At 36.9% G+C, this 14,491-nt stretch overlaps 1 protein-coding gene across 3 annotated transcripts in view; it reads right to left on the reverse strand.

The window, feature by feature from the left end:
- Positions 1-14,491, reverse strand: part of LOC150095372 (neprilysin-11-like) — an 84,833-nt gene that overhangs the window by 35,600 nt on the left and 34,742 nt on the right. For all 3 annotated transcript variants that reach the window (XM_090409831.1, XM_090409829.1, XM_090409830.1), the window contains exons 7-10: positions 8,166-8,368; positions 5,520-5,678; positions 2,396-2,482; positions 829-983 (exon numbers count right to left, since the gene is read on the reverse strand). In XM_090409831.1, the coding sequence (XP_090265957.1) occupies positions 829-983; positions 2,396-2,482; positions 5,520-5,678; positions 8,166-8,368 (604 nt within the window). The remainder of the gene's footprint in view (positions 1-828; positions 984-2,395; positions 2,483-5,519; positions 5,679-8,165; positions 8,369-14,491) is intronic.

Below are 14,491 nucleotides of genomic sequence, written 5' to 3' on the forward strand. Positions count from 1 at the left end.
GTCATTCTGCTTCTCGAGCATGCTAAGGAAGTAGAATATCATAAACACCAGACAGATAACTTCAACCTTAAGAATTCTTTCTGAACATTAGCTACCTCCGCGCGATTAAGAAGGTTCTTTAGGCTGAAGATGCATGTACTTGTATTTTGCACGTTCTAAACAAAATCTTTGTTCCAAATTTTTACCCAAAATATTTCTTCATTTTGGAAGAAATATTTTGGGGAAAAAATTTAACTACACTTAACTCTCTAAGTCGTTTTTTAAATACCTTCCAACCCAGAATTATGAAATAAGTTGATGCATTTTATTAAAGATCCCAACTTTGCGTGCGTCTAATTCATAAAAATTCAGTAGAGACCAAAGAAGATCAGAGAATAATCATTACATGAAAAAATATTTATATAAAAATCATTATATGCAAAAAAATAATTATATTAAAATCATTATATTAAAAAATCTAGTAGGTGCTTACATATTCTGCCAACATTACCTAAAACTGAAAGAAATGTTACAAATGGAAAAATGGAAGTAATATATATTGATATACCGAATAAGCATTTATTAAAAACAAACGTCTCCAGACCATGTGGAGAAAAGTCTGGAGACGTTTGTGCACCGAATTACGGAAACTGTGAATGTCAAAAATCTGGTATGCACCCAATTACTGAAAGCACTCATTAAGAATGTGTATTAGATTCTAATTATGAATGTCCAAAATCTGGCCATTATATCACCTTGAATAGAAACACCCAAATCGTCTGAATTAATGGGAGCTCTAGCGTTAAAAATGTAATAAAAATTCTGTTGTAATGAGGGTATGAAACTTGCCTGTTGGAGAACGTTCCATTGGAAATTAAATGGAACAGAGATTCGAGGTATTCCTTTTCAGGCACATTGATTTCTGTGTCTTTATAGAAATCTTCTCCTGCAGGTCGAGGAGGATCGGTGGCAAAGGCTTCTTTTAGGAACTTAAGCCAATCCACCTATAAAAAGAAGAATGTTTCGTCATTTAAATTTATTAAACATTCAAGTTTTATTAAAATGCACTTATAGGCTAGAATATTCGTAGATAAATGCCGAAGGTAATGGGAGTAAAGTTCCATCGCATCAAAAAACGGATTTTGTCTTTCTCCCTAGCACAAAGAGAGGAAGAAAACTTTAAGAAGCGAATCCGATGAAGTGTGTGTGGGAGGGTAGGTGGTTTCTTCACTAATAAAAATAAAAATAATTTGTGTGTGTGTGTGTGTGTGTGTGTGTGTGTGTGTGTGTGTGTGTGTGTGTGTGTGTGTGTGTGTGTGTGTGTGTGTGTGTGTGTGTGTGTGTGTGTGTGTGTGTGTGTGTGTGTGTGTGTGTGTGTGTGTGTGTTAAGCGTACAATGATCTCCATTTGTTTATTTGATGCTCTGCGGACCCAGAACACAGTGGTCTTATAAGTTAGACCTGCTTGCAAATCCAGTCTATGAGCAGGGAAACTTTTTATAAATAAAAATTAACGAATCTCAGATAAAACGCCTTTTTAAGGAAAAAGCCTCTTTTGTTCTTAAAGAAAGAAAGAAAAGAAAATCAGGTAAACAGGTCCAAAAACTCCTATGCATACAATAAACGAATTTGCTGTTGATAGCTTTGGTTAGGTGAGTGAGTGACAAAATTAATAAGCAATCACATTAGAAAAGGCCAAAGCAACTGACAAAAAACGATTTAGTGAAGAAAACGTACTATGAGTTGAATATCATTGAAGTCTGAGACTCCCCATCCTCTTTGCACGGAGGAGGATGGGGAGTCTCAGACTTCAATGATATTCAACTCATAGTACGTTTAATAATCCTTAGTTCCGCGAATTAAGGATTATTACACTGTGTTCTGTGTCCGCAAAACATCAAATAAACAAATGGAAATCATTGTACGCTTAACACACGCACGCACACACACACACACACACACACACAAACAATTATTTTTTGTTAGTTGGCTAGTAGTTGAACGATAATTAGTATTTGGATAGTAAGTATTTATCTTTCACAGATAAATCAGTGTACTAAAGAGTACTTTAAAAAGGTACTACGAGTTAACTGTTCCTGCTGATTTAATTAGATAATAATAATAATAATAATCCGTGATACCTACAGTCCCTTATGACCCACAACCTACCAATTTATCATTGGCTTTCGTAACCATAATTTAAGGATAATGGGTTGGTTAGTCTTACGCATAAAGATATTTTTGTATGTACGAATAAATTGCGTGGGCCGGTTTGCATGTGAGATGAAAAACGCGAGTTTCCGGGAGTTATTATTTCATTAATTACTCCCCTCCAATAAATTCACTTATTCTAACAAATATTACAAGAGTTACTAAAAAGCGAGCGAAGTAGTCAATTTTCATCCATATATTCATACCTGTGGGATCATCTGCTGTAGATCACTGACCGTCATCTTCTGGTATAGTGAACTGAGGTTCGATCTTTTAATATCAGGTCGGATTAGCTGCGGGAGAGAAATATTCTGTGACATTTCAAAATAACAATAACCACTTATCTTCAGCATCCATTTAAAAATGTTTCCTTGCAAGTACGACAAAAAAAAAAAAAAGTTAAACTGAACTGAAATGTTAAACCGTTAAACAGAAATTAAATTATTCCGTAGTAGTTGCTAGTAAGTTATAACAGCACAGCTTGTTCTGTGGACTTAAATATAATTTAATAAAATTTGCCATGAACTATATTTTAATTGGCATCCGGGAAAGATTTCCAACGATTGGTTGGTTTTAGTCCTGTTAAGTGTTCTATTAAAGTCAAGCTATCTAAAATAACTACGTCGACCATTTATCAGCAAAATAAAATAGATTTATCTAATCCGGACAAAGTTGATTGCTAAATACTAGAGAAAGGCTTTGGTCTCAAGTTATCCAGCAACATATACACTGGTGTCCATAAATTAAGGAACAAAAATAAAAATCACGATAACTCAAAAAGTATGCGATGAATGTTTTTATGCAATTCAGTGAAAAGCAGAGTATGACATGAAACGTGAAAGAAACGCCGACAAAAATTGCAAATAAATAGTTTAATTCAGTAACAATGGTACGCGAAGACAATGGCCAAAAATTCAATATAAGATTGTTAAAGTCTCTCAGTAAGGAATGTGGTTGCCTCACAAAGCACTCACAACGATATTTCATACTATTTATAACGGCAGCCAGGAGGTCACTTGGTAATAACAACCCATGCTCCACCAAAGCTCTCCTAAATCAATTAACGTTTTAATGAGGAAGAGGGGGGGGGGAAGAGTAGCAATACGAATATCTACAGCATCCCGGACATGCTCAATAGGATTAAGATTAGGAGATCCGTCCATACATACGATCTCTTCTTAAAGATATTGGTCCACGAGCTTCGCTCAATAAGTAGGAGTCTTGTCGGATAAATGTCTCCCCTCTCGCACCTGCATCAGGATGAGAACAGGGTCCAGAACCTCGTCTCTATAAAATGCAATATTCGTGGTTCCGCTAGTAAGCACATAAAGGTCAGTGTGTCTACCCAACGAATTGCCTCCTCAAAACCATCACTACCTCCTCCATAACTATCTTTCACGGATATTAGAGGGATAATGACATGTTCTTGGTTCCCCCCCCCCCCCAGATCAGAGCACGCCTGATATCGCAATTCTGAATTGTAAAATTGTATGTGCAAAGATCTGTAATTTCTGCATAGGATGTTTTGATCAGATTGCAATCTTGTCAAATAACGTTTAAAGTTCTAGTGTTTCATTTCATGTGAAACGGTATGACTTATATGAAATTCCACTTAAGAATACCGTGTCTTGACGCAACCTCTCATGTGCTTATATTAACATACAATCTGATCTGGTACCAATAAATATCATTTTATTGGCATCAGAAATCATATACTGTTATATTATTGTCTATATAACATTTCAGTAAATTTATTTTACTACTGTAGAATACACTCATGAGAGCCAAAACATTATGACCATCAGGCCTGTTTTCGGCCAACCAGATTGCACTGTGGTGGTGTATTCTGGTATGGAGATCGTTCTCGTGGATGTTATTAGGTCATCTTATCATCACTGAACATGCCTTCCGGCTAATTCTTACCTTGAGATTGTGTCTGACACAATATCACCATGTAGGGTAATATTCAACATGGTGACAATGTGTCTGATCCGGATTCTTCATGCAGAAAAACGCCCCATGTCACAGGATTGGCATTGTGCAAGCATGGTTTCGAGAGATATATTAGATCTCTTCGAACCGTAGTGCTTGGAACCTCTAGTACTATTTGATGCTCCAGAACTTTAACTTGAAAATATAATAGTGTGATGTAATCAGATTTCAGTAATCATCATTACAATGATGCTGGAAACGTAAAAATAGAATTCATATAGATATGTGATGAAGGTAGGGATTTAAGATAGAATTTAGTTTAGTTGTATTAACCAAGTATAACGCTCCAAACTGGAACTTTTTTAATCTCCTAACTCTCAGAGACTGTGTTACTCCAGAGTGAGTAGCACAGTCTCTACCCTATTCTGTATCCAGAGTAGGGTCTCCGATTTTGTCCCCATTTCTCTTCTTACATGAGGTGTGTATGGGTGTCATCCATCGTGTGCATGCTCAAACCACCGAAATTAATTATGGATCCAGCATTTCTCCGTTCGTGGGTAAAGCAGTGAAGTGGTTATACAGGCTAGCCGGTAGATAGTTCATGGGACCGAACCTGATTGTAGGGATCTCCCTGTCCTGAATGTATGCTGCCTCCGGACAATAACAATTCATCGTACTAACTTTTCATCCTCCTCTTTCACGCCATTTATTTCTGCTCTTTGGAATTCCCTATAGTTTTCCCCAATGACTATACTGTCCAACTCTTCAAGGAACAGATTCCTTCTTTCTCCTTGACTAATTACTCCCACGTGGCGTTACAGGTCTTGTGACCTCTCGCATGTGAGGATGACATAAAAACAGCCAAATTCTGTTGGGGTATAATATAGTTCCCTTCCTGCTTTAAGTGATTGCTTAAGTACAAACCTTCGATTGCAGGACAGGAACTTTTTTACCAAAATGTAATGAAAGAAATATGTCCAATCGGTTATCACTGCTTAGCAGTGTTAGGACTATTAAGCTACATTTAAAAGTCAGACCAATCTTCTATTGTAGGCTCTTAATTCGTTAGCGAAATTTCTTAGAGCGACAAGTGGCAAATAACCACCCGTAATCAGTCTTAAAAACCATTCCTAACTTTTTTATATAGAGAGGAGTTTGATAAATATCAACTGATAATTTAAATTTAATTTAAATCTGCATGTTTGTTTAAATTAGTACTTTGAACTTTTTTAGAATAAGTCCAAAAGAGTTGTGCAATATTAAGTGATTTAAAGAAACAAAGTTCTAATGTAGGCATACGTTTTGTTTGTTCTGTTGTGTCAAATTTATGTTTTTAATAGATTTTTTTTCCTCCCACTGCAAACAAAAAAAAAAAAAAAAAAAAAACGAATATCGTACCTCGATGAGAGTAGTTTCCATTGCTTCCATCTCCTCTAAATCACGAAGGATCTGTTGAGTGTTATTGTTTCCCAATTTATTTAAGATACTGAGCAGTTGTATTTTGATGGAACGTTTCGCCAAACTTGAATCGGGCTCTGGTTTACTCATTTGATCCACCTGGAAAGGAAAATATTATTCGGGGTATACTAAAAAGCTGACCATTTCAGTAGATGAAGCATTGAAAACAAATTAAAATTAAAAATAAAAACAGGAATGAAAACTTACGATGTATTGTAGGTTGGGCTCAATTCGGCTAAAATATGATTTTTGGCCGAATTTCCTGAGTATGCACAAGATATCTGTATATGAATTCTTTTATATAAACGAAGAGTAGTAAGTCAACAATTATTGAAATTATTCACAATGATCATTCAACATGTGTTTTGCAATAGCATTTTTGCATAGAAATGTCAGTTTTTCACAAAACCTGAAAATCTAGAACCATTCTTGACTTAGAAACATTTTTTTTCTGTTTTACGCTTACGCACAAACTCGCACCACGCCATGCAGGCTTTCAAAACTATATTCCGACAGAATGGGATGGTTAATCCTAATTAACGTAGTATCCTATATCTGTATATTGCTTGTGTTCGTTCTGTCGGTTGCGTGTTATTCGGGACGAAGAACCGGTATCCTGAAATAAAAACCCTGCCCCTCAATATGAGAGCAGCGACACATACCGGCCACTGAATTAGAAACTTTATGCAGATGTACGTAAACGTCACTTATGCAGCGTATATGCAAAATACTTGCTCACGTGTATTAACATGTGTTCCAGACAACTATTTAAGATGCTGCTGATCAGTATTGTCAACAGTGTATGAGAGGATCGATAGTGGCAGTCGCATGACTATACGAAACCAGTAGTTTCTGCGAGGAATCGGATTTCTGTGAACTTTCCAGTTCTTCTCATAACCGGAAAGTTTTAGTACAGTGGTGACATGAACACCGTGACTGGACACTGGAAGATTGGAATAAAGTCATGTGGTCCGATAAGTCATGGTATACTTTGTTCTGTACCCACGGTAGGCAGAGAGTTTGGCCGGAGCCCCATAAAGCAATAAATCCAACTTGCCTTGTAAACTCAACTGAAGGTTCTGTAGATGGTGTCATGGTGTGAGGCATGTTCTGTCTGGTACAGAACGGGTCCTCTGATATTGCTCGAAGGTGCAGTGTCCCCCATGGAATATCTGAACATTGTTGGCGATCAGGTCCATCTGCCATGCTGACTTTTTATCCTGCAGGTGGGTTCTTTCATGGACAACTATGCTACTATTTATTGCACAAAAATTGTTGAGCAGTGGTTCAGCAAGCATGACAACGAGTTCACCATCTTCCCTGGTCACCACAAATCTCGGATCTGAACTCCCCATTGAGAATGTATGGAACATGTTAGCAAATCAGATCCAGGGGCAAAGTCCTCTTCCATCAAATCTGAGCCAATTAAAGGACTGTTTGGTGAACGCCGGGTATGTTGTAGACGCAGAGACAATCCAACAACTTATGGAATATATGCCAAAACGCTGTAATTCGGGCTGAAGGAAGTCCAATACGATATTAAATGTTTCCAATTCAGTGGCCGGTATATGTAACTCACCTTCAAATAGAACCTTCAAATGAAAAAAGCTTCTCGCATCCTAAACCTGATTCAAACCCAGGTCTTCCAACCAAAGAGTGTTGTCGAAATCGGCTGAGCTAGGGAGGCTCTTATGTATCACATGTAATTTATTATTTTTTATTTGTAAAATGTATTGCATTGTTCGAATCGTTTTGTTACTAAGAGTTCGATTCAACCGTAAGACTCACCAAAGCCGGCATCGATTCAAAACACTAGATTTCATTGAAACTCTGCGGTCAGAGTAAAGTCATAAGATGAATATAGGTAGACGAAACAGATCTAATCGTCCTCATTCGTTTTGCAAAACGTCGTTTAAAAACGGCTCTGGTGAACGATGGCATTAGTGAACGATGTTACCGTATACACAAACTGCTATAAAGAAACGCACCGTTTTCGGATAATCACATAAGAGAAGGAATGTTATAGTTTCCGTCAAGGAAGTTATAACTGGCTGGTAGCTAATTATGAGGAAAATTTTACGGTTGTTTCTAAGTCGTCCGTCTTTGACAATGTTGAAACATGACTTTAAAATGAAATAAAAGGAAAATCTGGTATCATTTCTACTGCAGGAAAATAGATTAATGGTATATTAAATGATATTAATGTTTGTTTGTTTATTTTAATACAGAGGTTCTGCCGCCCGGAAATTCCAGTTTTATGCTTCAGTAAAGCATAGACTATGTTTTATTGAAGCTAGGCTACGAACTCTGTTTACGAGCTCGCCTCGTAGCCTTAATTTATATGTGATTCTTTATAATATAATTGGTTGTTGTTTATTTTTTCTCTGAGTAATAAGGTAATTTTTAAACCCTTCTAATGATTTTCGGTATAAGTTTATTTCAATAATTAGTAATTAATAATTTAGTGAATAACTCGAAAGCTAGTGAAAACGAACACTTTCGTCAAACGTAAGGAAAGCGTTTATAAATTCGAAGATCTCGCTTTAAGATGATTTAAAAAAAATTTCCAACCGTTTGCATACTTGCCCATATCAAATTCCTCCTCTGGTTTTTGAAATCGGGAAGTACAAATACCGCGAACAATGAGTCAGTCCCAATAGAGTTAAGGAGTTTTGCAGAAGCATTAAACCAGTCAAAATTTTCTTCGGTCCACTTTTCGCCTTCTAGCACGGGCCAACCTCCAGACAGCTTAAAGAACTCTCGAAGAGGCTCCAGATCCACTTTGTAAGCTACAAAGAAAGAGAAATGAATCATTAGTGTTTAGAGGAGAGTAAACAGAAAAATTATTCTGATATATCGGTTTATTCGTGGTTATTTGATATTTGCATATTTATTACATAAGAAAATATTCGTATTTCTCTCTCTCTCTCTCTCTCTCTCTCTCTCTCACACACACACACACACACACACACACACACACACACACACACACACACACACACACACACACACAGTTCAACTCTGGAACCCAATAATCCACCAATAATAGTGACTTCCATTTGACAGCATTCTATCAACTCAGCATTGAGTGCCTGAATTGGTGGCGCTACCACACAGTGGGAGTCACGTGTTTGAAACAAATTTGAATTAGCTGGGTTGGTACAAAAGTGGTGCTTTTCTCTCCCTCCCCGGAAACTTCATTTTTTCCCCTATAAAACAGACCAGGCAGTATATATTTGTCTTATAGCTTTGGTTACTTTGGCAGGCCTAAACAATAGCAAAAACCGTAGTACTAAAATTTCTGTGGCATTTTCTAGTTAGCTGTCAGTTAATTCGTCTCTGACTACATTGTCATCATCATCATCATGCCTATCAAGGATTTAGACCTAGATTGGCCTGTTCCGGCCTTAGAAGTCATCGTTGAATCGTTTAAGAGGACATCCTGGTATTTTCTTTTTCCTAATGGCTTGTACTTTAAGGCTTGTTTTGGTAATCTTTCTGTTTTCATTCTTTGAACGTGTTCCATCCATCTATGTTTATATTTTTTAATTTTTTCTATTACTGATTCCTGGTTTAATTATTTTCATAATTTTTCGTTTCTTTTGTGATCAAATAGGGTATACTTTGCAGTTTTTCTTATAAACTTCATTTCAACAGTTATTAATCTTTTTTTGTCTTTTTTTTATTGTCCAGATTTCGCTTCCATACAATAAGAACTAGTAGGGCTAATGTATTGTATACTAATTCTATTTAAATATAGAATTAATTACATCTGTTATTTTTAAATATTTCGCTATTTTTAGGTTTATATCTTTTTCATTTTCATAAGTGATCATACATCCTAGGTAGTTAAATGAATTCACCTGTTCTAAAATCTTGTTATCTAATACTATTTTAGTTCTTTCTGGATCTTGTCCTTTAAAGGCCATAGTTTTCGAATTTTCTGTTGATATTATCATACTTTAATCTTCGGCTATCTCATTTAGATTTAGAATAGCTTTCTGTAAGTTATCTTCAGAATTTGTAATTATTATTTGGTCGCCGGCAAAAAGGAGTGTTTAAGTTCACAGTAGGAGAAAGTTTAATACCTTGATGGAAATTTTTATTCCATTTTACTATTACAGTAAAACCCCTTTTTTACACTTTTCAGGGGAATGATGCAAAAAAGTGTAAATAGCAGGAAATATAAAAAAAAAAAAACATTTAAAAAAAAAGCTAAAAGATGACTTGCTGCTAGTATGTGAGTCTACATACTCGATTACAAAATTTAATAGCTGAAAATAAATGAATTTACAATTACTTACATTTATCTATTTAAAAAATTCTTCAATTTTTGATTGTTTTTGCTTTTTTTTTTTTTTTTGACATAGCGCCAGATTGCTTTGCATTGAGTTCAATGCTTGATCTGTTTGCTACTATCGTGTTCAAAGTGGACACGGAGAGTCCGAGATCTTTTGCTAAATGCACACGTGTTCCGGCATGCAAATCTACACGTCGCAGAATTGCCATCTTTTCTTCTACCGAAATACATTTTCTTTTTTTTTTTTCTCCGTGTTACTAACATGGATAATCCACCACCGCAACTTGAAAGCAACTTTTACTCGCTCAATTACGTAACAGAAATTCTGCACTATCAATTCGTACTGTGATTGAAAAATCACGGCATCGCCTCATCACCACATTACTGCTTCAAGCGTGCAAGTCACCGTGATGGCGGAAACGAAACTTACAGCCAAAAGCAACGCCATCTGGGAACAGAAATGCGCATATTTCCTCAGAAATCGATTCTAAAATCAGTATTGCCACCCGAGAAAAAAACGCAAATCACGGGAAATAACGTCCACATGAAGTTGTTAATGGCGGGAAAACAATATATCGTAAGAATAGGTCTTACGACGAGACCAATGACGTATATGGCAGGAAAATGTAAATTGCGGGAACGTAAAAACGGGGTTTTACTGTATTTCATTTAGGTAAATATTAAAAAGAGTTGCTAAGAGGGGACATCCCTGTCGGACCCCTTGGTTTATCTCTCTCGTATATGATAGCTCGTGATTTAATCTTATTTGTATTTGATTATTTTCATACATACTTGTGATAGCTTTTAGAATATTATTTGGTATTTGTATCTCTTTTAATATGTTAAATAATGTTTCTTTTAACTTTATCAAATGCTTTTTCAAAACCAATAAATGTAATATGTGTTTCTAAATTATATTCTCTTCTTTTCTCTATTAGTAATTTTAGGCAAAAGGTCGGGTCTATACATGACCGTCCTTTTCTAAATCCAGTCTGTACTTCTAAAATAAAGTTTTCAGAATATTTTATTACTGGCTACATTGTAATGGGAATTTTCTGTGATGTTCACTTAACACAGAAAACTGAAAAGGAGTCGTTGTGCACAGTGTTCAAATAACTGCACTTGTAAGGTAAGTTAAGCCATTCACATAGGTTTCTCTGTGACAAGAGCTACAAAAAATCAAACCAGTATAGTTCAGCTCATCCAGAAAAGCTTGAGATAAACTACTGTGATAAATCGTACATATGGATGCAGAGCGAGACTTATCTGCAAGCTCACATTTCTATTTTTTTCAAATCTAAATTTGGAAAACAGACTGCGCTGGATACCAGCGCTGATAGCTTTCTGCGCAGGGTGCATTTGAAATATTAATTTCTTAGTTGAGGTCACTTAATGGCTCAAAATTTTACATATCATGTCCTTAGCCCAGTGTTTCACAACCGGGATATCCACGCATTTTTTGTATTTCTTTATTTCTTATAAATACATATAAGAAAATCCATGGATTATATATTTGTTCATTCGATTTATTTCACAAAATATTAATGACCATTTTGGTTAACGAAACTAATGAAACCAATTTGGTTATGCGTATTGCAGTAATACAATATTATAACTATTATTTTAATTGCAGCAAAACCCTTCAATACTGAACGCAAAAATGAAAACAATGAGAAGCCTAGGAAAGAGGCGCAAATGAACTGTCCGTTCAACTGAAGACCTGCGTAAATACCTCGATTATCAGTGAACAGGGTATGTTGCTCCCAGAGCCTGCCGAATCCAGAATTTGAAGCATCAGCGAATACCTAGGCGATGGAAGATTTACGTTTCAAATTTTATTAATATTTAAAATGATGATTTTCCTGAGGAACACCGATTAACTCGTACCGAACATCGGTGTTACGAGAAGCACAGTTTGAGAAATGTTGTAAGTATCCTGCATAAACACGACTTTAATCCTACCTTGGAGCACATATAATTACATTGCTACACTATCTGATCAAAAACATCCAGACACTCTCGTAGTCGAAATGAGTATATACGAGGTCTAGCAGAAACGTAATGAGATTTTTTTTTATCACGACAATTAACAGCACTGTCGAACCGACAATTACATGGTATGTTATTGTGATTCCCGTTCTTTCTGCCAGTACCAGCTTTTCGTCGGTGGGATAAACACCTGTCAAGTTACTGTGTTTTTAGTAAGTGTATGTCTGGTGTGTTTGTCACGAAAATGGAAAAGTGAAATCTTGAATAATGTGCGATTAAATTTTGTGTTAAAACTTAAAGACAGTGCTACCGAAAGGTTCGATAAAATTAAGAAGGCGTTTGCTTAAATGGTACAAGATGTTCTTGGAGAAGAGAAAAAGCGTGGAAGACGAGCAATGTGCAGGGCAGCTGTTACAAGAAGAATGAACAACAACCTCCTGGAACGACTGCCAATCAAATTTATTACAAAGAAATCCTTGAACTATTGCAAAAACGCACCTTATGGGTTCTTCCAGAGATTGAGAATAACTGGATCTTGCATCACTACAATGCGGCTTCTTATTCTGCGCTGTAATTTCGCGAGTATTTAGTAAATAAATGCATTCCAGTGTGGGAGAGAGTCGCTGTGACTTTTTTCTTTTCCCCAAGCTCAGGAAAAAGGGAAAAGTATCCATTTGGAGACTGTAAAAAATATTCAAAGAACTGTGGCAAGGGACACGAGCTAGCAGAAGAGGACTTCCAGTCCTGTTATGCCGCATGGAAGGAACGTTGAAACCGGTGCGTTTCGTTCTGGGGGAGGGGGAGGAGTTACTTTGAAGGTGACCACGATGTTTCAGACGAGGTAGTTAATTTTATACGAATTTTGTTTCGTTATTTTTTTGTTAGAGACCTCCTATATCACAACATAGCCGCTATAAAAGAAAGTACACGGTTTTGCACTCTTCATAAACAAACATTAACAGTAAAACTGGCAGAACTGAAGATTTCTGTAACTTTCGACGTGATGTGGCATTATCCTATGATAATGATAATGCAACATCACGAGATTCTTGAGATTCTCTTTGTTACTGAGCTAGAGAGAATAGTCCTAACTATGGAAAAAACTGCCCTAGACCATGATGCCTTCTCCATCAAACTTCACAGTTGGTTCAACACATTTGGGCAGGTAGCATTTTCCTGGCATCCGCCAAACCCAGACGCGTCCGTCGAATTGCCAGACAGTGAAGCTTGATTTATCATATCACGCGTTTCCACTGCTCTAGAGTTCAATGGCGGCCAGCTTTACACCACTTCATCCGACGATTAGCGTTGTACACATGCTGTGGTTTAGCTTTTGCGGCTGCGCGGCCAAGAAATCCGTGTTCTTCAACTTCTAACGAACCTTTGCGGTACGGACATTATTTGCAGAGCCATTTCGGAATTTTTTCGCGACACGCCCTTCAGCACTCGACGGTCCCGCTCCGTGATTTTATGTGACCCACCAGTTCCGATAGTGCCTTTGTTGTTCCAATGCGTTTCTACTTCACAATAATATCACTTACAGTTGATTGGGGAAGCTGCAGCAGGGCAGAAATTTCCCAAAGTAGGTTGTTTCAAAGTGGAAACGCGTGATATGATAAAACACGCTTTATTATCTGGCAATTCGATGGACGCGTCTGGGTTTGGCGGATGCCAGGAAAACGCTACCAGCCCGAATGTGTTGCACCAACTGTGAAGTTTGATGGAGAAGGCATCATGGTCTGGAGCTGTTTTTCATAATTAGGACTGTTCCCTTTGGTTCCAGTAACGAAGAGAATCTCAACGCAGCGGCCTATAATAACATTTTAGACCAGTGGTCGGCAACCTTTTTAATATGAAGGGCGCAATACTGCGGGTGCCATGACGCTCGCGGGCGCTTCGTTGCCGACTCCTCCTGATTTAAATAATTAAACTTAAAATTACAATTGGCATGAATGGTTTTGAAATGTCTTTCTATATTACTTTTTTCAGAAATAGCCACACTATTATTGCATAATAAACAAATACATTAGAATACTATTAGAAGAGTTTTTCTTCCCGCTTTCATATGAAGAGCGCAATTTTATATTGCGCTCTTCATATTAAAAAGGTTGCTGACCTCTGCAAGATATGCTTTACATTTATGGAAAATATTAAGGAAACAGGTCTGGAGCTTGCTCCACCCTTACTACGAGTTGCCCATAAGGCACTACTTATGCTTGCATCCGCCGAAACTTTTAGTTTCTATATATTCGGCACGAAACTCTTGTAGTTTCTATATTCGGCTATGAAATAATGTTGGATTCAATATTCACTTCATTTGTACCATCATGTATTATATTTGCAGTGTTTTGTCTTTATGTTTTCTTGCATTTTAGCACATACTAGTAATGAATGTATCTCTCAGATATACTGCGAGATACATACAATAGATATTCATATCTATATACATACAATATACTGCGAGATACATGAATTTTTAGTGCGCCCTCTCTGAGGGCGCACTAAAAATTCACTGCGGGCGCCAAGGCACCCGCGGGCACTGCGTTGCCGACCCCCTGTTCTAGACAATTCTGTGCTTCTAACTTCATGGCAACATTCCGGGGAAGACCAGAATATTGCCATA

The sequence above is a fragment of the Typopeltis vanoorti genome, chromosome 20 (assembly GCF_054136105.1).
Source record: "Typopeltis vanoorti isolate ZY-2024b chromosome 20, IOZ_Tvanoo_1.0, whole genome shotgun sequence".
Lineage (NCBI taxonomy): Eukaryota > Metazoa > Arthropoda > Arachnida > Uropygi > Thelyphonidae > Typopeltis > Typopeltis vanoorti.